The 24,369-nt window shown below is 44.1% G+C and overlaps 1 protein-coding gene across 15 annotated transcripts in view; it reads right to left on the bottom strand.

Moving 5' to 3' along the window:
• ZNF532 (zinc finger protein 532) overlaps window positions 1-23,906 on the bottom strand; it is an 88,482-nt gene extending 64,576 nt beyond the window's left edge. The window contains exons 1-2 of one of the 15 annotated variants that reach the window (XM_090037878.1): window positions 23,769-23,906; window positions 21,691-21,799 (exon numbers count right to left, since the gene is read on the bottom strand). Coding sequence is in view for 4 of the 15 variants with exons in the window: in XM_090037870.1 (XP_089893996.1) it covers window positions 22,953-23,148 (196 nt within the window). In the remaining 11 variants the exon portion in view is untranslated. The other 14 variants (XM_090037881.1, XM_090037873.1, XM_090037880.1 and 11 more) reach the window with 14 other exon arrangements.
• Window positions 23,907-24,369: the final 463 nt, after the last annotated feature.

Here is a 24,369-nt window from a genome sequence, read left to right as displayed (position 1 = left end):
TCTTGGTGGCTGAAACTATCAGAATGAACTGTGTCTTCAAAAAGTAGTGTTAGTGACAAACATCATGATAAAAAACTATAGGCTGGAAGAAGGAGATGAAGGTACGTGAAGGGGGAAGAGAAAACAGAAAGTTGAATGCACAAGTGACAGCACCAGGGGGTAACAGAGTTTCCAAAAATAAATGAAAGTAGGAAAAGCACTTCTATTATGAAATAAGACCTGCTTAAACCTAGGATGTCTGAATAAAGACTCTGAACTCAGGTTTTAACAGCTTCCTTTAGTGATATGAAAAGAATTTTGGACAATTAGGAAAAAATGGAGTTGTAAAAACAAAAACAAATAAAAAGTAACAACATGGTTATTTGAAAAACTGTACCTCTTATTTCACTTAACTAATATGCATATTTTTCTCATCTGTACACTATTTCTTAACGCATCTTTTCTTTAATAAGTAAAATATAGCTAAGTATTATAGTGAGTACTCATTATTAAGAGCTCATTCCTTTTACAAAACATACTAGTTCACTATAAATAAAAACAAGACTTGTGTAAAATTGTCTTGTAAGTCAGGATATTTGTTTGTTCACTTAATCACAAATTTACAAAATGTGTTTTCTCAAATGAAAACTTTCAGCCACTAGAGCTAATTAGTGAATTCTACTGTATTCAAATCTGGTGATCCAGCTAAGATGCATTTAGAGCATTAAGGAAACCTGACAAATAATTCACCAAACCCCTCACAATTTGTTTTGAAAAGTCAGAGAATTGGAGGTCAGGGAACACACCAGGCTCTGGACAAAACACAGCAGCTGCTATACACCTTTTCAAAATAGCAGGGAAGGGAAGGATGGACAAATGAATGCAAAGAAGTGGTGGTGATTTCATCTTCTTATACCAAGACCCTGTGGTTAGAGAGTCACACCCCTAATTATATCTAGAAATTGTCTTCCTACTACAGAAGCCATTTTTAAGGTGACGTCAAGCATTCTGCAATTTTTCAATTGCCTACTTTAAAAGACCACTTCTTAATTACAACCAGGAACTGTTCAGAATTGGTCTTAGATACAGAAGTACCTTCTCTTGTGGGTGCTATTATTTGGAAACTTAAGCATACTATATACATATGGGCCTTGATTCTACAGGCCATTCCACTGGTTTGATAACCCACTGATCTATACAGGGCTTGATATGGTCACTGAGGTTTGCCTGTAGAAAAGAGTTGCAGATTCAGGATCACCACTGATCTGCAGCAGTCTGAACACTACCTAGGCATGTTAATATATTCACAGATGTTAGAGACTGGATGGGACCTCTCAAGATCATCGGGTCCAGCCCCGCTGTCCTTTGGCAGGAAAGACTGCTGGGGTCAGATGACCCCAGCAAGGTGAGAGCCTACATGTTTTTTGAAGATATCCAGAGTAGGTGATTGTACCACCTCTGGGAGGAGTCTATTCCAGACCCTGGACACTTGAGTTGTAAAGAAGTTTTTCCTTATGTCTAATCTAAAACAGTCTTCTAGCAATTTACGATCATTAGACCTAGTTTTCCCATGGGAAGCCCTGATGAACAGGTCCCTGTTTTGAGCCCCTTATAAACTTATAAGCTACCACCTAATCCCCTCTGAGTCTTCTCTTCTCCAGGCTGAACAGACCCAAGTCTCTCAGCCTTTCATCGTATGGCCTGCTCTCCATACCTCCATACTTTGCCATACTCTCCATACCTGTGTTTTATTTGTATATATTATTTGCATTACCAGAATACCTCATGCTCAAAAATAAGGGAGTAAACAACATACTAATGAACTCAATAGATAATATTAAATAATCCAGATGAGTAACTAAGACAAATAAAGAAAGTAAAATAGTAACAGCAGACCTAGAGAGATTGGTTCCTACTGCTGACATTGAGCTGGTGCATGATCAGTGACAAAAGTTAGACATTTATAAGTCAGCAGAACCAGATGAACTTCATCTGAGTCCTGAAGGAGCTGGCTGAAGTCATTGCAGGACCTCTGACGGAACTTGACCAAAACTCGTGGCACTTGGGGGAGGTCCCAGAAGACTGAAGAGGGCTAATGTTGGGACCATCTTCAAGAAGGGGAGACCCAGGCAACTACAGGCCAATTAGCCTACTATCCCAGGGAAAATCCTGGAAAAATTAATCAAGGAGTCTTGCAGAAGGTAGGAATCTAAATGACAGCCAACACGGCTTTGTCTCAGGCAGGTCTTGTCTTGCCAATCTCATCTCCTTTTATGACCAGGTAGCTTGCCACCTGGATAAGAGAGAGGAGGTCAACACTGTATACCCAGAATTCCAAAAGGCCTTTGATCTGGTATCAGATGATGTTGTCATGGGAAAACTGGAGGATTACGGGCTTAACTGCTCAACAGTCAGGTGGGTGGGAAGCTGGCTGTGGGGTAGGACTCAGAAAGTCTAATGAACGGATGGATATATGTTGTCCTGGCAAGAAGTGGCCAGTGGTGTCTCTCAGGGCTCCATGCTTGGTCCAGTGCTTTTCAACATCTATATCAATGATTTGGATGTGGGCTTGAAGAGCTCACTGGCCAAGTTTGCAGATGACATTAAGTTATGGGGAAGTGTGATCACACTTGAAAATAGGCTGCAGATACAGGCAGACCTAGACAGGCTGGCAAACTGGGCGGATCAGAACCCGCTGAAGTTCAACATTAAGAAGTGCAAAGTGCTCCATCTGGGAATTAACAACCCCCAAAATATTTACATACTCAGTGCCGCCAAACTGACTAGCACCACGGCTGAAAGGGACCTGGGGGTAATAACAGACCATAGTGTGAACATGAGAAGTCAGTGCAATGCTGTAGCCAGCAGGGCAAACAATACTCTCGCATGCATCAACCATTGCATCTGAAGTAAAACCAATAAAGTGATTCTTCCACTTTACTCAGCATTGGTGAGACTGCAGCTGGAGTACTGCATCCGGTTTTGGGCGCTGCGCTTCAACAAGGACATGGAAAACTTGAGAGAGTTTAGAGAAGAGCCACCCATATGATCAGAAACTTGCAAGGCAAGGCATTATGAGTAAAGGCTGAGAGATCTGGGTCTCTTCAACCTAAAAAAGAGAAGGCTGAGAGGGGACTTGGTAGCAGCTTATTACTACATCAGGGGAATACATCAAGGGCTTGGTGAACAACTGTTCACGAGGGCACCCTTGGGGAAATCAGGAGTAACAGCCTCAACCTCCTGGAAGACTGTTTCAGGCTTAACACTAGGAAAAACTTCTTCCCAGCCAGAGTGTCCAGACTGTGGAATAAGCTCCCTCCAGAGGCGGTGCAATCACCTACCCTGGAAATCTTCAAGAGGAGACTGGATGGTCACCTTGCTGAGGTCACCTGACCCCAGCTGTCTTTCCTGCCTAGTGCAGGGCGGCTGGACCTCATGATCTTGTGAGGTCCCTTCCAGCCCCTTGCAATCTATGAATCTAAGGAAAACCAATATAGCAACACTAAATTTAGATATGTTAGCTTGATTAAAAAAAAAAACCAATACAGTGGAGTTATGTAATAGGAGAAAAATTGTGGAAACCAACCAATGATCAAGGAAACCTAGATTTTTGAACAGCAAAATCATCTTGGATTTTCCATGGGATATAGCAGCAATAGGACCAACCAATGCAACTTTAGGATGTACACTGTAGCAGTTTCATACAAAAAGCAGGAAGGTGACTAGCCTCAGTTTGATACAGACTCCGTCTGATAGTCACACTAGAAGTATTAGTTTATTTCTTGGACCTGCATTACAAGAAAAAAGAATTTTCATATCTGAGGAAGTTCACAGAGCAACAAAAATGATGACAGGCAGAAAGAACAAAAGCTCTGCAAAAATCATAATGTGATTGCAGGCAAGAATGCAGAGTGAGAGGAATGCAAGATGGCCAGCAATCAAGGATACTATAAATATATTTTCTGTGATCAGCTTTGTGTCGCTTCTATTCTTTGTCTGTCAGTTCTATTTGAGGATATGATAAATGTTCCGGAGTTTCCTACGCAGGATAGATGACGTAAACTTTGGCTGTTTTTTTCAGCTTTGTGATTTTGAGGGTCACATCTTTGAAATGTTTTAATTTAAAAAGATGCATACTTTTAGCTTCGTAAATCCTCCATTTACAAACTCAAATGGTGTTTTGAGGCCAAATTATTTGCAGGTTCACCAGGGTCTCGTAATGCTTTACCTATTAATACTGATAGGGTACTTCAAACCCCTCAGATGTAAAATTCTGTAAAAATGCAAGGTATTTATTATTTATATATGAACTGTCAACATAAAATATAAAATAAACAGATAAGTGGCTACCCACATCTTTAAACATTGAATGCTTACCATTTCCTTCCGCTTGGATTTCTAGGATCTAGGCAGGACACAAGACTGCAGTACCATCTTTTATAGGTTTGAGTGTATTTTGTAAAGTGATAGAGGCCAGATGTTTTTAAAGCTACCCTTTCTTAAAAGGTAATCATATGTAGTGCTCTGTTTACCTCCACCAAATTATGTTCAACACTATGGCCCCAAAATTGGTTTCCTTTAAAGCAAATGGCTGCATTGCTTGAAAGTATTCATTACTTTCTTTGGGGGAAACCCAATAAACAATTTACTAAAACTACTGTGTTTTGAGGACTCATGTACTTAGGTTTCCATTTCTTCCCTCTCCAATTTATGCTACCAGTTATGCTCTTATTTTGAATTCTCAATACTGTAAAGGAAGGAAATGCAAGTTTGGGTTGAATTCTCATTTACCTGTTCATCTGTCTCCACTGGCTCAACAGAATAAATTATTAAATTACTTTAGCTTAGATAAGGGCTAGTTGACTACAATTTAATCCTGACCATACTAAAATAATGAGAAATCCAATGAGAAAAAAATGGTGATGTATAAGCATGTCTGCATTTTGAAAGTCTTTGCTAGATCGTAGGCTATTCAAATGGCAGCTGTATCCGTAAGTTTCCAATCATTATGAAAAGATGACCGACTTCTTTCTGTTCAGGTTCTTGTTACACCTATATGAGTCTTTGCCATCTCAGGATCAGATTATGGTAGCAAATGGCATGGATGAGCATCATGAGTATCTGGAAACTGAAGCTGGTGCAGAATATGCATTTATTGATCTATTTCTCAGCAAGAACAATGACACCCCTTCTGCATTGTGGGTATCCATTAGATTGAGAGGAGGGTGGTGTGCTTTTTTCTTTAAAGTCTTAAATCATTTGAGAATTGTCTGAGACTACTTCTAGCCTGGGGATATAACTGCACTTTAGACCAATGGAACTGCTCAAGGAAGTCCACTTGGCTTAAAAAAAATGGAGCGAGGGATTCTGATGGGTCATTTATGTCCAAGACATCCAGACAACAGAATTTGCTTCATGTTGGGATCAGCACCCCAAACTGCTGACCGTCCAGGACTGCTAAAAATCCATCTCTCTCAGGGATTTGGATACGCAGTTGGTTGCGATATAAAATGCAGACACCCTGTGTGTGTAAATTATAGGTTTCCAATTTCATATATTGTGCCATGTATTTTAACTTGTGTATGTTGACTCAAGTGAACTATAAGATATAAAAATAATCTAAAAAATTCATCCAAATCACAAAGGATACTTCCATTTTTCAGTCGGCTTCTCTTTTATTGACCATTAAGAATGAGAGGAGACAGGTGCTGGGGATCTGCAGTACTGCAATTCCTCTTTTGAGTCAAAGGAAGCTATTAAAGAGTGGACAGCAGATTAGAAAGATTAGAAATAAGGAAATAAGGGAAGGGCAGGAAAGGAACACACCCTGCCTTTTAAAGAAACATGTTTTTTCTCAAAGAGAAGTGGCAGACTTGATACAAATGCCACTGGGCCAAGTTTTTTGGTGCCTTGTCACACAGGAGACAAGATTAATTGAGTATTATGGCACCTTCTGTCATTAAAATCTATTAAGATATCTATGCCAGCCTAATAAATCCAAATTAACACCTGAAACATCCATAGCTGAAAAGAACTGTAAGAATTGTCACTTACTTCACATTACTGAGGACTGAGGCAAAAAGGAAACAAGCTACAGTCTGAGTATCTGCTGCTTTTACTTAGGGCTAAGCAGAATGCTTTTTTCCTTCCCTCATTATTTACAAAGGAGACAGAAAAGCTACTGAGGATGCATCTATAGTCCATAGTCCCAGCAAGATGTATTAACTTGAGCTGAAATCAATGTTGCTGCAAGTAGACTCTTCATGGTACCTGTGCTAGTTAGTTTAAAAGCTATTTCAGGTGTTTCTAAGTCACACTGTGATGTAGACACACCCTAACACATTTTTACAGATGAAAAGATAAAGAATATACAGGCATACCTCGTTTTATTGCGCTTGGCTTTATTGCGCTTCGCAGATATTGCGCTTTTACAAATTGAAGGTTTGTGGCAACCCTGCATCGAGCAAGTCTATTGGCGACATTTTTCCATCGGCACCATTCGGCTCAGATGATGGTTAGCATTTTTTAGCAATAAAGTATTTTTTAAGTAAGGTATGTACATTGTTTTTTAGATATAATGCTATTGCACACTTAATAGACTACAGTATAGCGTAAACATAACTGTTATATGCACTGGGAAACCAAAAAATGCATGTGACTTGCTTTATTGCGATATTCGCTTTGTTACGGTGGTCTGGAACCGAACCCGCAATATCTCCAAGGTATGCCTGTACTGAAACAAAACTGGAAGAGCTCACAAACACTTTGGAAAAGAGGATTCCAATTCAAAGGGATTCTGATAAAATTCGAGAACTGGGCTATAACAGCAAAATGGAATTTGACAAAGACAAATCCTAAGGTGCTACATATAGTAAAGAAAAAACATATGCACAAATACAGAATGAAGGATAAGTGGCTTGGTAACAGCACTGCTGAATAAGATCTAGGGATTATGGTGGATCACAAGCTCAGCTTGAGTCATAGCAATACTGTAAAGGAAGGAAATGCAAGTTTGGGTTGCATGAACAGAAGTATGGCAGGGAAGATATAGGACATAGTAATACTGCTTTACTTAGCACTGGTTTGGCTTCAACTGCAGTGCTATGTGCCATTTGGGCCAACATATTGTAGGAAGGATGTAGAGAAACTGGAGAGAACCCAAAGGTGAGCAACCAAGATGATAACGGCGTTGGAAAGCAAGCTGGAAACAAGTGCAGCTCCCGGGTAACTCAGAATGCAGCAGAGAATGATTTCTGCAAAGTGTTCTGAGTTACATCCTTCCCCCACACCAAACAGAAGTCATGCTGGTTCCAGGGGGAGGGGAATCCAGCTGGGACTGGGAGCCTGCAGCCAGGTTCTCATAGCAATGGCCATGTGCTTGCTGTTTTCAGAATGGGAGGGGGAAAGGCAGGGAGGGAGCTTGCTCTGGGGGCTCCCCCAGATGGTGCTGAAGGACAGGGTGGGTGAATTGGAGTTCCCCCACCTCAAGGGGGCTCCAATACACCCACCCCACCCTCAAGCGGGGGCTGAAAATCCCCCAGACTGAACTCCCTCCGCTTCTTTTCTACCCTCCCAATCTGAAAACAGTGACAGGTCGGGAGCTCCACAGACACAGGTTACAGAAGAGGCTATAGTTTGAAACATCTTTATCTAATACCCCAGGATCCAGGTTTTCTACTTCCCATGGAAAAACAGAAAAAAGGAAAAAACTGTGTGTTGCTGTGAGATGTGGCAATGGGGCTGAGTGCTCCATGGGAGGAGTGAACCCCACCCCAAGTGGCCTCAGCCTGTAGGGGAGACTAGCTCAGGAAGGCCACCTGGGATGCCAGAAGAACCAGGTGGTTGAGCCAGATAGAAGCAGCCAGGAGAGCCTCCTATATCCACCATGCCAGCGGACCTGGGCAGCTGAGCTGGGCAGAGGCAGCCAAGAGAGAGCTCTCTGGCCCTGGCAGAACTGACAGCTCAGGACGCAGGGAGAAGATGCTGCAACCCACAAGCAGAGAACTCAGAAAGGTTCCCCTCCTTCAAGCATGTGGCCACGAAGGGCACAGAGAACGGCAGGACCTCACACCCGAATGGAGCAATTGCAGGGGACACGTGACCATGAAACCCTGATCAGCACTGGACAGAGGGTGCTGCAGGGGCAATGTTTTTAATTTGATTTCTGTTTCTTCTTGCCAAGGGGAAAAATCCTCTTGAAGCCTGGGTAGCTGGATCATCTGTACGAGCATTCAGCAGGGATTAATAAAGGGCATTTATTTCAGTATAGCTCCAGCAAAGGAGCTAAGTAAGTTTTGAGTTCCATTGTCTTATGAATCTGCAAAAAGAGTGGCCTTAGATTTGATATTAACACCTTCACTGAGAAATTATTGGGATGGACTCTGCCTATTCAAAGTGAGAATTTAGGACCATGGTCCATTTCATAATTCTTTTGAAAGTACACTTTAAGTTCTGTGCTTGAGAGTTATTCATATCTAAACCAACCTAAGCCCATGCCCAGCTGGGTCATAAAGCACTATTTCAATATCCTGGTTGGCTGGTAGATGGGGTGTAGGGGAGGTGGAGCCCCATGAAACATATCTAGGGTCTCCCTGAGGAAAGGGTACCCTCCCAATATTGAAGTGTCCTTCTCTTTAGTTTTCTTTACTCAATCAAGTCATGGCGGGCAAGTAGAGAGGGATTTCCCTCACAGGGAATGCTCCTGAGACCCAGAAAAGGGTAAACATTGGATATTACAAGTATGCTAAGTGGCTTTACAGTCACATTATCCTCCTCACTGCCCTGACTGGATACACTGCAATTTTTCTCTTTTAACCAAGAAAAATATGGATTTTTCATTTTAATGAAGAAACACTCAGCTTTTCCACTTTGCAAAGAGCCCTCTGCTGGCTGTCGAAGTTCTAGCCTGCAAGGGGCTGGCTGGGGGGAGCAGGAAAAGGGCGATCAGGCAGGAGGAACCTGGGCAAGGCTGGGACTGGGGCTGCTGCCCAGCTGGGGAGGGGTGCACACCTGAACCCCCCAGCCCTCCCAGAGGGGGCCCCCCAGCTGCCAGGGCTAGGGGGCCAGGGACTTGAGTCCACAGGCTCCTGCCCCTCTCATCAGTGCCCAAGCCCCTGCTGCCACCCACGGGAGGCAGCGGCTGCTGCAGTGAAGTGGAGCGCAGAGCCCAGCTCTGCCTCACCTATGGGTGGCACAGCCAGAGTGAAGCCCATGGTGGAGGTGGGGGCAAGTATGGACTGCCTGCTGCAGGCTCAGCCTCCCAGCCCTGCTGACCTCCTTTTGGGCCCCTGCAACCCAGTGGATGGAACACAGTGCAGCAGGGCTGAGCAGGGCTGGGTGAGGAGGCTCCTCATGGCTGCAAGTCCTGTGCCATCCTGGCAAAGCACCTCCTGCCTGCTCAGCAGCAGTAAGGGTGGCCCTCATTGCTGCTGAGCAGGGAGGGGCACCTCGTCAGGGTGGTACAGAGCTTGCAGCAGCAAGGAGCTTTCCCACCTGGCTCCGCCCTGCTGTCCCCTCCCCCTCATGGGCTCCACTCTGGCCATGCCACCCATGGGGGAAGTGGACCCAGGCTATGTGCTCTGCTCCCTCTCAGTAGCCTCTGCCTCTCATAGATGGCAGCCAGGGCTTGGGCACTGCTGAGAGGGGAAGGGGACTGTGGATGCGAGTCCCTGGCCCTGTAGCCCTGGCAGCTGGGGCTTCCTTCAGCAGGGCTGGGAGGGATTCAGGGGCTGCGTGTGGGGAGTGAGGGGTACCAGCAGGGGCTGTGGCTTGGGAGAGGCCTGAACCTGGGGCCTAGTACATGAAAAGGGGAGAGGGAGCTTTGATTTTTCATGATAAAGAACCTAGAGTCAAATACCAAAATGTAAAAATACTTAGAATCGATTTTATTATAGTGATTGAGGCACTGGTAGGCGTCCAAACTTCTTTAAAATCGTAAATATATCAACAAAACATTATTTTCAATTGATACCTATATATATATTGTGGCATTTCATTCTAATTATTTATTTTGGGGGTTTAATCAGAGAATTTGCAATTTTTAAACAGAAAAACCAGGATCCCTGCTGATATCTCATTCAATGAGGGGTCAGATTTTCACCTGATTGGCCATTTTTAAAGCTGCCTTCAGCCATGCACTTGTGTTTTGTCACAGCTATAAACTGCTTTTTAAATGGCTAGATTGGGCAAAAATTGTCACTGCTGTCTGCACCCGATGTACCTAGTTGTAGAAATTAGGTATATTTAGTTTATAGTAAAGAAGACTGGGGGAGAGGGGATGCAACAGAAGATTTCCAATATTTTAAAAGGTGACATAAGGAAAAGGTGACATTATTCTGCCTTGTCATACAGAGGAAATGTGGCAACAGCTTTAAAATATAGCAAAGCACATTACAGCAAGGATTTCTTAAGGTGATAGTTTTACTGAACCAAATGTGCAGATGGGATAGAGTTAGACAACCTTCGATGCAAGACGTTCTTCATCATTCCTAATGATACAACCTGTAGGTCAACTAAACAAGCTGCTTAGGAAACTATGGAACGCCCTTCATTGGATGTTTTCAAGAAGATGCATAGGAATCTGTTTGTAAGGATTAAGAACTGAAAATTTGTCATCAGTGCAGGGGGCTGGACTAGCGGGCTGGACTAGCTAACCATTGAATCTTTTCCAACTGTATGATTTAACGAAGCATCTGTAGTGGATCCTTAAGACAGAGGACATTTCTGCTATGTGCATCTACCAAACGTGAGAGTCCTTTAATGGAAAATTTACACTCAATACATGGCTAGAGAAGAGATGCCATGCTGTTTAGGCCTGTTAAGTTTGTGCTGTGCATTACCAGCCACTTAAGAACTTGTCTTGCAAGGAAGGCTTTGCCAAGGATTTTTCCATGAAGGGTGCCTGTTCCAGATGGGTAAAGGTAGGGAAATTTTTATGGCAGCACAAACGCCAAGCAAATAGACTTTTTGATACCCTTGTTGTGCCACATAAAAGTAAAATCAGCGGTGCAACAAAAGGTGGGTATAGACTTTGCTGCTTTCTTGCAGTTACCTCTGTAGTGGTTTCCCTGCTCAGTCAGACTTGTGCCCTGGGTCTGGCTAAGCAGGGAAAGTGGGAAGATCACATCTCCCCTTGTCTTGCACCACCCAGGGCAGGACAAGGGGCAGTGTGCATTTCAGTGAAGCCAATCAGCTATGTCATCATGACACATTGTAGCACAGCTGAACTTCTTCATTAAATGACATATATTTCTAGCCTGAGAAATATTCAGTCACCTGTGCAAATAGGGATACATCCCTCAGTTTAATAGAAGAGAAAAATACATCCTTTAAACAAATGGTTTCTAGAGTAAAGTTGAAAGTCTAGAATAGGAATCTTCTTAGATAGCTGTTGAGAAATTGAAGGTTCAAAACTACTTGTTTCTACTCCATCACAAAAATGAAACCTCTCTCTGAATGGAGGATGATTGCCCCCAAAGGCAGAGTGTAAAACCATGTGAAGGACATTTTTGGGTACAGTAGCAGTGTATGTAAAAACCCCTGCATTTGGGGTAGTGACATAAATCTAAATAGAATCCATTCCTAATTATTTGAAGAACCCTGTGGCAGGGCACTTGCAGTGCCTGCCACTTTAATGTTTTTAGTTGGCAGTGGAACAGCCGGCAGGTGGATGCTAGCCTCATCAAGGCTAGCACATGACCCTAGGAGGACCCTGGGATTGGTTGAGGGGGAGAAGCAGACTCCATTTTAACCCAGGCCCTCAGAGAGAGAAGCAGCAGTCTTTGTAGAGTAGGCCAGGAAGCAACATCAGGCTGAGCTGCTCCTGGAACATCTTGGCGGTAAGGGTAGGAGCTATGGGACTAGTTTGGAGGCTCCTGGTCCTGGGCATGACTTGAAACTGCACCCTGCTGGGGAAGGGTGGCCTAGTTAGGACTCCCCATGGCAGGGGAGTCCTCAGAAAATTCCAGGCCAGTTATCTTCTCCCCTGCCCCGAAAGGTGAGAAGGGGTGCCTGAAAACCCCAGGCCGGGCCTACAGAAGGGTTACCAACAAGGGAAGGGGCATGCTCCAGGCAAGCCCAGAGTGGGACACCTGAGCCCAGTGTGGTGGGGCCAGGAATGGTGTCAGCCACCTGAGCTCCACCGGGTGAGAGACCCCAGTGCAGGAGGCCAGGCACAGCGCAAGCCACCTGAGCCCCAAGGGGTGAAAAACCCCAAGCAGCCCAGAGGGTCTGAGTGAGTGAAGTAGCCCACAGGGGGGCTGAGTGTGGCCCTAGGGAGGGAGCGCAAGCCCCAGTGAGGGGCTGAGTGTGTAGTGGCCCAGTGAGGTGGCTGAAATGTAAGTGGCCCAGTGGAGGGTGATGAGTGGCCCCAGTGAGGAGCAAAATACTGAAATAGGACTACAGGAATACTGGATGTGTCAATATGGAAGTACTGAACATGCCAATATAGAATACTGGATAAGGGATGGAAGGCCTGGTGTGTGCCACCCAACTGGAGGCCAGGTGCTAAGCCGCATACATGAAGGCCTGGTGTATGCCCCAGATTGGAGGCCGAGTGGTAGGCCAAGAAATAGCTGCGAGACATGGGACATGTAAGGGGAGGTCAGAGTGTGTACTTAGGCCCTTCTTATTAAGAGTCTGAACAACGGGCAGCCTCCTGCCTTTGTAAATAACATTCATATTATTTACATGAAGCTATGGCAGGCAAGAGAGGCAGGGGTTTGGTCCAGAACAGAGAGCTGGCGAGCACTGAGACCTGGCCCTGAAAGACCAGCCTGTTACAAAATCCATTGTCCAGAGTGATAAAGTGAGACCAAGGAAATTCTCACTTCAGCAAGTATGATGCAGAACTGCAGACCTGTCCCATGTCTCTTTTTGTACTAGCTTTCCCCCATAAACTTTTCAAAGCATACAGGAGTCATTTTCAAGCAACTGGAGAAAAAAAATCTTTGGAGAAAGAGCTATTATAAACTGGACTAGCTAGAAAATGGATGCATGGTGCTGCACCAAGCTCTGCACTTTTGTGATATTATAATAGGACCTCAGCCAGGAAGCTTGTCCATCCAGAGATCACAAGCAAAGAAGGCCAGAGATGAAGAAGCCTTAAGGATACAATTCACAAATCCTCTTCAAGAAGATTCTACTCAATTTTTTCTGTAAAGGTTTTCTGGTAGAAAGCAAGTCCCCTCCATGAGTAACCATACCTTTAACCAAAATGTAATCTTCAGCATTAATGTCTGAAAGAAAAATGAAGTCTGTTTTTGCTTCTGTGTTCACAGTACATGTTCCCAACTGCTTACATCTTTGTTTCTTTGGATATTGCTGCCCTAAAATAATTGCTTCCAGAGGCTCTCAATTTGAATTGAAGGAAAAAAATAGCCTTGTTGTTTCATTCTCTTCTTGCCGTCTTCCTGTTTATCATTCTACTTCAGTTCATCATACAAGCTCCAGTCAAGCTATTGTTTTGGATGAATGTAGTGTCAAAACAGGATGGCAAATCCCAACGAGCTACCTAGGAAAGCTGGAACTGGAAACCAGGGATAAGTGTTAATGGCTTTGTCTACTGAAAACAGTCTAGTCCTTTACATCCTACGGCCTGGCTCCTGAAGGTGAAAAGGAAAAAAGAGTATGTGCTCCAATGTGAGAAAAGGTGAACTTGTGGCAAACTGGGAAGAAAGCTACTGCAGCAAGAAAGCCATGACTAGGATACTCTGCCACTACTGCTCTGGTTTCCAGAAGCCCTTGCTAAATGCAACTTTCTCACAGCAGCCATGCACTTGGAAACACAGAAGGTACAGATAAGCCACAGTCTATAGTAAAAATGAATTAAACGCCATTAAGTGGCTTAGTACTGGTAGCTGCTTCCAGTACTCCAGGCACTGTTTAAAGAGTTAACGAAGGCATTTTGGTTGTACTCAAGGGATTCTTTGTCCCTCCCCCTCAAGCTCTGGGGCTGCACTGGTCTGAGGTAGAGGGACTAGCTCTAAGAGCAAAACAAAACTATCCTTTCATATCCTCCATCAAGGGAAAGGAACAAGTAAAGCCCTGCTTTGTCTTGGCCTTTTCATTTGATTCCTCTTAGCACTGGGGCTGCAGTGCCTGCAACAAGAGACCGGAGTAGGGGGCATCTGGTAAATGAGATCAAGCTGCTGTGAATTACTGCTAAAATTTACAAGATTTTTTTTGTTTGTTTGGTTGGTTGGTTTTTTGCTTCACTTTTTCTCTTTGCCAATCAAGCAAATCTATATAAAACATCCTGACCCTCAGCAGATCATCTGGCCCACTGCAGACAGGGAAATAACATTAGCTGTCTGTATAATGGGAGCTCAAAGGCATGGTTCTGCCGCCTCAGACAAGCAGATGTGGACTCCACTTTCAGATGTATAGCCATGGCTATACTAAATAATCCTCTCCTTTGCATGGTCTTCTGTTCTTCTTAATATTCAGAAAACCCTAGAGCCTCCTCACAACTATTTCTGCACCACATCTTGGGCCTTACATACTCCATCTTTATTCTTCCTTCCCTTCCACCCTTCTTTGTAGTACAGCTGATAACCAATTTGCTATTTCAACATCCAGATCCTTCCTTTAGCATTTGCAACATTGTTATTTATTTAGTTCTCCTACTCACTGCAGCTTTTTTTTCCCAGTGTCTGCTCCTCCTTCCAATTAGCGAGACCTAGCACAGGTCCTGGCTTCTTCCCTTTCTCTCTGTAAATTGTATAGCTGAGCAACATTACTTACTCACCCAGTTTCAACTATCACTTCTATGAGGGTGTATTGCAAATTTATTCTCTCTGCATCCTGTTTCTAGTGTTGAATTATAGGCTGCCTTACCAGTTTCTCTTTCAAGGTATTTCCCTACCAACTTTATGCTTAACATGATGAAAAATAAGCTTATCTTCATCAACCTACCACATTTCCCAGCACCGTCACCACCTTCATTTCCCACTCTATGTCAAGTGCTAACATCACTTCTATTTCCTGGTTAGCTTCCATTTCTGCTAATGCAACTTCCTGCCCTCCAGTATACCTCATTTGCATCATCTCCTTTCTCACTCCTCACAGCTGCTAAAACCGCATTGTTCTTCCATGAATCTGAACTTCTTAACTGCCTTATGGCCCCCTTCTTTTCTATATTCTGCCTCTACTTTATCCCAGCCCACCCCTCCACTGCCCTACCCATCTCTTCTTTTTGAATGTTTCTTTAAACTGAACTTCTTTAAGGAATCCCACAAGTGCATGTATAACTATTTTAAGGGGTTGAGGAGTCAGCCACTATATGAATATACCAAACTCAACCCCTTCAAACCAAAACAAACAAACAAAAACAAGTTTTGTAACCAGCTCCTCCATCCTCTCACCCCTACACCCTTTGCTACCCCAATTCATGTTACAGAGAGAAATAAATTGTTTATTCTTTAGCATACATCTTTCATCTGAGAAACTAAGCACACATTAGAGCACGTAAAATTAGTAAGTGCCAAGACTGGACTTTTTTATGTCTCATGTGAAGTCTCTTTCATCTGTACAAAGAAATGACCTATTTATAGCTATACCAATATCAGTCCCTACTTGGACACGCTATTCTAGAACAAAAAATCCTCTAATGTGGGATAATCAGTCTGCTCCCGAACAAGTCACTTTTTAATTTTGGAATAGAACATTCATACAGTAAGTTATGCCAACCTCACAACACCAACATCCCAGTACAGCTATGCCAGGGAATTTTCCCTTACAGACAAACCCCAAAAGTTGCATACCATAATAATGAACACTTGTAATGATCCTTAACAGTATGTGATTATTTGTTGTATAAAGCTGACTACTACAAGGCAACAGAAACAGTGTCTTAGTTGCATAAGATATCTAATACCTTCAAGATTCAAGAAATAAGAAACACAATTCAAATGATGACTCCGCAGAGTTTGAAACACCCAGTAGGTTATATATGAGGCCCCTTTAACCACAATTTGTAGTACCTGTCATCCTTGTGCGACATACACACCCCTCCTGGCTTATCAAAGATTCCACAATTTGTTACCGTCGGAGAGTCCAAAAGATCTCCACTTCAGAAATGTAACAGACTCTTTGCTCTTTAAGACCAAAACTCTTTTTTACCCATGGCATTACAAAGTCGAAGCACAGCATGTCCCAGCCAGGATGACCACAAACACCAACTGGCCATTCACTCCCACATGCACACCTCAAACTTGGCAGTACAGTTGTAAAGTGGCTCCAGAGTCATTCCAGGAGGCAGCTTAGATAATGGTCTCCAATGCGTTTGAGAGCAGCCAAGTTGTTTGAGAACAACTTCAGAGCATCTTCACGGATGTATTTTTGAATGAAGAGAAGCCTGTCTATCTATTCCCACAGGCAAAGCTCAGATCAAACCCCACCAGAGTATTCTGCCACCAAATTAAACAGATGCCTTTAGTTTCCCCTATCATTTTTTGCTGAAGTGCTGGTGTGTCTCAGAGCTTCTGACAAATTTGCACCAAAACAGACCCTAGTACTTTCAGCTTAATTCAGATATTCGCAAAGAATGTTCTACTGATTTTTCTCAGGAAGGCAAACATCTCCATAAGAAGACTACTAGCAATTATTTTTCAATAGTAAAACTTTCAAATGAACACTCGTGGCAAAAAAATCATGAATTATGTTTATGAACTGTAACGATCCTACCTGTGACCACTGGCTAAGAAACAGTTTAAAGCTCTACTCCACAGTCTACTAAGAACTTCAAAGGATTTCAGCTTTATTTCCTGTAACACAACCACTAAAGACTAAGGAAATCATTAGAGCTTGAATGTTAATTTTCCTTATCTCGGGTCATATGCTCTACCACCCAAGCACCAAGACACCCAAATACATTCAAAATAAACTTCCTAGTGCTTTTAAAATGCAGCAACCCTGACTATAAATCTGCTTTCTTGGTATTTTCAAATGTACATTAACTTTGTCCACAACAGAACTAAGCTGTATGGCATAAGACACAATATAAATTTACAGTAAACGTTATTTCCACCTTTAAAAAGTGATGATGTAAGAGTTATAAAAACCCAGGTATATTTTTGTGCACAAGGTCAGTGTGAATGAATCGGGGTAGTTTTTCACCTGGCGAGATAAGAGTTTAAAACCGAGTTAGGTCTCAGATGAAAACTACGTTGGAGATCTTCCATAGCTTGTTTGTTCCTATCCACAAAAGCAGAGCGCAGTTGGAGGTCTATGCTCAAGCAAGGTCCAGGAGTAGTTAGGAGAGTCATGTCTGAAGGACCCAAGGAGGCTCATCCAAACCAACCCGAGTCAGCCTCATTTTGTTTCTTAAAAGAAGGACTACATTCCAGACTTCTTAAAAATAGAAGATCTACATACAGACCACTTCTCAGGTTTATATTTAGTCATTTCATTAAAAGAAGATTCTGGAATGAAAGGGAAGAGAAATGAATGATCCGGCTTCTTTGAATAGCACATTTCCATGACAGCAGTGGTTCATTTTTGTTTATAAAACTGTTTTTTATGTTAGATGCTGGAAGAAAATCAGAATGACTATGGAAGGAAAAATACACTTTCTAACATTATCACCTATTAATACAGTGTATTATTGTTTGGCATTGCAATGAAGCCAATGCCAAAAACAAATATTTCTGAAGGGATAACAATTCCTTTAATAAAATAATAGTCCAACTGATTGCTCCTGTACTTGCCCATTTTTAGAACAGAACAGGACCTTGCTAATCCATATCAGTGACTGAGAGATTGAATATTAATTACTGAAGGTTTGTGAATTAGCAAATGCTTCAAAGCAAACAAGTAATAAACAAAGACAACACATGACTACACGTGCAAGTGATTTTGATGGCTGTAGTCCAGTTTTTATGACTTTCAATACTTCATATTGTTTGTTTTGCAAAAATAATGAGTTTCTGAGCTCAAGTAATGTGCTATTTTAAGAAATTACTTAAGGAAAGTGCTCTGTTTGGGATTGTGCAGGATGAAGCCAGGGAAACCCCACAGGGATAAAGATCTGCATGCCTAAGAGAAGGGATTCATAGTATAGTTCTGTAATTTGGCATAGAGGTTGGCTGAGGATGTAAGTCTATGAGCAATGCCCTTTTCCCTGGTAAACAAGAGAATTTGGGGTCCTCAGGAAACATTGAGAAACATGTTCATTCCTCCACACAGATCAACAGCAGCTGCAGCCAGGCTGAGCAAACTGGAAACCACCATCTTATTTCCCCACCTTCCTATAAACCCTACAGCCAAACTGCTATAACCAAAGCTTGCTTCTGGGATCATGTTTTGAGTCTCGGGAATACAGGACCTGGGTACAGAGCGCTGCTTGAATATCTTTACTGTAAAGTATGGCAAAGGCACCCACGTTGTATTTATAGTTCAGCTTTTACAAATTATGGATTATGGGGCAGTCATATCAGCCACAGTCTTTTCTTGTAATAGATTTTTATCTATAAAAGAAACTTCAGTAGTTTGCTGGTTGCCAACAGGTTACCACAGGCTTACCTATACTTACAATTGGAAATAACAGCTGGTAATTTGCCATTTTGTTTTGTTTTGATTTCAGTTGATGGCCGCTATTATCTTGGATCATTTTAATGTTTGATTTGTTGAGAAGTTAGTCTTTGTTTTCACAGTCATTACTGTTAAGATAAGAAAGCCCTCCCATTTAAAAAACAAAAAAGCACCAAGTCGCGTTGAGATTTTCCACAATTTAAATAAAATCATACCCAGTTTATGACGACTCTTTTGACACTTGAATCAGAAATCTGTTTCCTTTTTGCATTTTTAACTACTGACAGCAAAGTGTGTGGCTAATTTAGAGATAATTTCATTGGGAAGAAGAAATAGGAAGGAGAAAGATAGAGAGAGGGTAGTACTCTGAAATCCACCCATTTTCCTTTTATCAGGTTGTCCCTCCCACCCAAAGACCTTCTTGTCTCATTCTTTTAGGTCAGAGAGAACCAAGCAGGGCTTTTCAAAGTGTATTATTACTAGTTCTGGCTTTGCATCCAGACGGAGTATTTTCCAAAGTGGACTAACTAAGCTTCCTTTCCTACAACTTCTGATGCTGAAATCACCTTTACAGCTGGCTGATACAAAATTCCCCATATTTTGCCAATAAATTTGTTTAAATAATGTATGCCATGTTTAAGGTCTATCAGCCTCCCTTGCTTCTCTTTAAATTGAAGCCAATCTCAAAAAACAAAACAAGCAACACCCCCCTGCACGTGCACACACCTATAATCCCCAAACTTCTCTTTTTCTATGCATTACTCCTCAAACCCAGTATTTTTTGTACATAAAATTAGCTAGAACATATCAACAGAAGGATTTCTAATGGTAACCAACAGGCTCTTGAGATCACAAATGTAATGGAAACAAGGCTAATGTTCTGACAAGACCCTTTTTTTCCAGTTTATTTCCTCCACTCAGGCTAGCACAACCTTCTGCATAGGGAATGGCAATTCTTGCTCCAAAGCAGCATGAAGCAGCTATAGGCAATCTCAGAGAGAGCGCTCCAAGTCAGGCGGGGCCTGCCTCTAATACCAGCACAGAACAGGCCTTGAAAATATTACGGTCAATATTTTCTATTCCCAGGAATCAGAATATGGTATACATATTCATGCTCTACCATACAGTCATACTTCCAAGAAAAACAAACCCAATTGTTTCATTCAAAGGAGACTTGAAACCCGCTAAAGCATTTTTCCTCTGCTCAAGATCAAATACCAGAGACAAGCTTCAATGCAAGATGAGCTCATGATTACAGACAGAGGACCAACCCTCCAACATGAAGTAGCATTTTCCACTGAAAAGGCTGGCCTACATGCAAAATCAAAATTTCTGGGTGAACAGCATTTATGAATATATTAAACTATAAGAAAAATAAAATCCCACAGCATGAGTACTGTATAAACCATCATCTATTCAGGTTTCTCAGGCTACCGTATACAATTCCTCACAAATGTAAAACATCCTTTGCTAAAAAAAAAAAAAATGCATAATGCAGATCTAGTTTCAAAATCCAGGTACAACAAATACACTGAGTTTTGTGACAATTCAAGTACTTACAACTTTAAAACAGCTTATTGTTCTGGTAGTAAAAAAGGGAAACTAAAGGTGCTCTCATGTAACCATATGAATTTTAGCTGACACTTGGAAAAGAGCATGCATCAGCAGCAGCAATAAATACTATTCCTAGCATGCAACATGAATTCATGTTTGCAACCATAATTCTGCTACAGATGTCTATAGTCAAATATAGAACCTCTGCACTCAAATTATGTAAAACATGAGAAGAAATTATAGCATAGTGATTTGTTAGGCATTTTGCTCTACCATGCAAGCTATTTTCTACCCTAATCTGAGAAACAATACATTAAAAAGTATACAAAGTATTTTCAGGCTAAACATTAGCATGCTACTTCCACTGTACTACAATGCACTTCTAAATACCTTATGTAATCTACTGCAGTCAGAAAGAGCAAGGTTCCTTTATATTTGTCACTCTTTGATGCAGATACCCTGCCTATCATCAGCCACCATAAAACTTACCCAATCCAAAAATTCTCAAGGCATTTAAGACTGTCTACTTAATCTGCTGAAGGCAAGAGGAAAAAAACCCTCAATATCACACTAGAATCAAACACATTTTCAATGATTTCCTCCATATTTTTCTTGATTGGAGACTTACAAGACCAACTATGAGCCAGGGCTGGTTAGAATTGTTAAAATCATAGTGGATAAGACTCTAGAGTTGCTGATTTCCTGTTTTAGGAAGTAACAGTTCTAGCAAAAGAATCCCCAAGGCAAAATGTTTAGTGTTCCAATGTGTAAGCTCTAACAGCCTTTGTTCTTCCCTTTGCTATATTCATTACTGCTTTCTTCTCTCTCCCCCTCTCCCTGAAGCCTCCAGCTTTCAGTATAAGATGCAAATGCCAGCTCAAATCTAAGTACACATTTATTTTTTGTATGAGGCAAAAAAAATCCTATCCATTATCCATTGCTGTGAAGCGCTGAGTTAAAAGTAGTCACCCCTTAGCAGCTGATGCACTGCCCATCCGGTTTCCTATTCTTATTTCATTACTGCACAATATTGTAATTTATGCCACTAATAATCCACTGGAGCTCCATCAAACCTCTAAGATATATCCTTCCACTTGACTGCAAAATTCTCTCAGGGTAATACAGTTTAAGAAACACCATCAACTCAATATATTGTATATATTTTTATTCACAAAATACATTAAATGCCTCTTTAAACAGTAAAGTCTCAATGTGGGAAATAAGCACAAGGCTACCTGGATCTGGCCAGGCAATCAAACCTTTAAAGTAATTAGATGGAAAATTCTCAATGTGTAATACAGTAGTGCAATGCAGAACACTTCACAGCCATGTGGTCCACAATTTATGATTGTCACTCAGAGGCCTATTCTTCATGACTGAATAGTGAAAATGTCCATCTATTAAATATAAAAAGGAAGATACTGCATTTAGCTTAGATATCCAAGTCTTCACAAACAATAGCTGTAATACCATTAAGCCTGGATGAGGTTAACTGCATTTCTTCACCTACACTTAAACCATTGTTCCTTCACCAGTGTGCCAAGTGTACAATCAGGAATCAGATTTAGTTTTCGCATACACGGACCTTCATGCTATTGTTATATTCATATTCAAAATACCATATCTCACCTTGTGAACCTTGACCTTTGAAAGATTTTTTAGCCAATGCTCAGTTACTGTCACAGATGCATTACCTCTGCAAATATGAAAGGGTTAAAGGCAGCCCCAATCAATAGGCCTACAAGAAAAAAAAAAAGAGTATGCCTTACAGCATCTTTGCAATGCTTTTATGCGCAATTCTACAACAATATTGTTTCCTTTTGGCCTTTCAGAGACAGCACCCCCCCCTTAACGTCTTCTAAAGAAGAAAACCACAAGACAGCACCCTGTAAATAAAACAGCATGCAAAGCAGCATTCTTCAGTCACAAGCATAGCTACAATTACAAATCATTCAATCAATTTTATGTAGTTTAGTTTAAAATAGACTGCATAACCAGTGTCCCTCCATTGCAAAACAAAAATATTTAATAAGGGTCATAAATCTCAGCTCTTGCCCATTCCTTAAGCATAAAAAGGCATGAAAAGCCAAAGTAATCTCAGTTACTGCAAATATGTACATTTATATACAGAATCCTTTATGACTACATTAGCCACATACCAGTGCAGTGTGTCTAAAGTGTGCATTCACATACTGTTTTGGGATGGTATCTTTCTGCAAGCTCCTCTGCTTTTGGCTGCCATGAAGGGAGGAAGCTATCCCACTGTAGTAGCTCAGTGACTGCATTGTGTTCAGGAGCTGATCTGCCTCAAACCAGTTTCAGCCGGTTCTGGTCACCCTACATAAAAAGCTATGGCAACCCTCGCTGAGTTGCCAACAAGTCCCTGAAAATCGCAGGGGGTTCTTTCTTCTCTGGGTGTAGGGGCGATTTCAACCGTGTCCCCCGATCTCAGTCGACCCCAACCACACCCCAACGCCCTCTGACACCCCAATTCCACCCCACGCACGTCCCCTTCCTCTCCTCCCCCACTTACCTCCCACAACCTGGCTGAAAGCTGAGAGTGTGTGTGTGTGTGTGTGTGTCTGTAGCTAACAAAGAGACCGCAATAAAAATCCTCATAGGATCTCGCTTGCTGCACGAGGCAGACTTGGCCGCAGCGCTGAGGAGACTGCTACCCATGGGCTCCTCTGCCTCTGCTCCCCATAGCGCAAGGGTGGCTGCGGAGCCACGTCAGATCTGCCCCCTCGTGCCCGCAGCAGCCAGGCGGCTGCTAACAGGCGTCTCCTGCCCGCCCAGCTCCTCGCCGGACTTGGGGTGGCTCTGACAACACGGCTCCCTCCCTCCCACGCAGCTACTGGGAGCTTCTCGCCTCCCCCTGAAAGCAGACCCACCTCGACGGCAGCCCTTGGCCCCCTCGCGCGTCCCAGCGCCAGGAGCAATTCTTCGCCTCTCGACCCGCCTCGTGGCGCCAGGGCTGGGCGCTGTTGGGCAGCCCCCGCCTGCTCTGCCCCCGGCCCTGCGGGGGACACGGGTGGGGGGCCGGGAGGCCGGGCTGCTCTTCTCTTGGCTGCGCCTCTTGACCCCCATCCAGGTTCTCCTGCTTCACGGTGCCCACGTCTCCGAGGGGCCTGGCAGGCGAGGGCTGGCGTGGCTCCTGCCGAGGCCTTCCGGGCACCCACCCCTCTCGGGCCTGGGGGAGCGCCTCGCCGAGCTCCCCTCAGCGCCCGCTCTTCATCCATGTGGCCCCTCTCGCCCTCGCCCTCTGGGTGCTGTCCAGGAGCCCTCCCTGGCCTGCCCTGAGCCACCCCCCACCCGGGGGCATCTCCGCACCTCCTCTGTGCCCTTGACCCGCACCTGGGGCAGCTCCCAGCCCTCCTCTGCTCCCGACCCCCGCAGGAGCAGGGCCGGGGGTGGCTGCTGGCCCCCGGCGGGGCTGGGGCCGGGGCCCCGGGGGCGATGCAACCGCCGCGGCGCCCGCTGGCCCCGCTCGCTGCCCGCGGCGGCCCCCGCCCGGCGCCGGGCACCCGGCACCCCCTTCCCGCGGCCGGCAGCGCGGCGCGGCGCGGCGCCAGGCCCGGCCCGGGGAGCGGCAGCGGCTGCTGCAGCCAGCCAGGCCGGGCGCACGCGAGGGCCTAGCTGTGAGCCAGGCCGGCGGGGGAGCCAGCGCCCCCCGGCATGCACACGCCCGCACCCCCATGCAAACAGACCTGCTGCGGACCCGCAGCCGGGGGCTGCTCCGGCCGGGGGGGGCTTCAGGCAGGCATGGCCAAGGTCTCTGGCGCTGCCACAGCAGCCTGCAGAGAGGCCTGGTTTAAAAGATGGTTGAACATAATGGCAGAGAGAGAGAGAGGCTCTTGCTGGGACTGGAGGAAAAGGTGGGGGTGGGGGGGTGCTTCTCGGGCTGGTAAAGAGGGGGGAGAGCTCTCCCGGGCGAGCCCGCCGCAAACTTCTCCCTCGAGTGCGGGGAAGGCGGGGGGCGCGTTTCCAGGGGCGAGCGCAGCGTTTTCCCCGAGACACCCGGGAGCCCGGCGAGGGGTGGGGGAAGGAGGCAGCCGGCGAGAGGGCGAAGGAGTTAAAAGCCAGCCCTACATGTTGGAATCGCGGATCAGGAGAGCTGCAATTCCTGCAGGGCTTTTTTTTTTTTTTTCCTTTCCCTTCCCTTCCCCTTCATTTTGTGCTGTAGCAGGCCCCGGCGCCGGGGCTTGCGGCTCTGCACCAGCGGCTGCGAGCCGGGCATTTTATAAGTGGAGGATGAAAACGGTGCTAGCTGCAAGAGCAGGGCTCAGGCCAGGCATTTTAGAACCAGCA

The sequence above is a fragment of the Crocodylus siamensis genome, chromosome 3, assembly GCF_052110815.1.
Source record: "Crocodylus siamensis isolate JL-2025a chromosome 3, ASM5211081v1, whole genome shotgun sequence".
NCBI lineage: Eukaryota > Metazoa > Chordata > Crocodylia > Crocodylidae > Crocodylus > Crocodylus siamensis.
The sequence above is the reverse complement of the archived record's forward strand: the minus strand, read 5'-3'. Positions and strand labels throughout refer to the sequence as shown.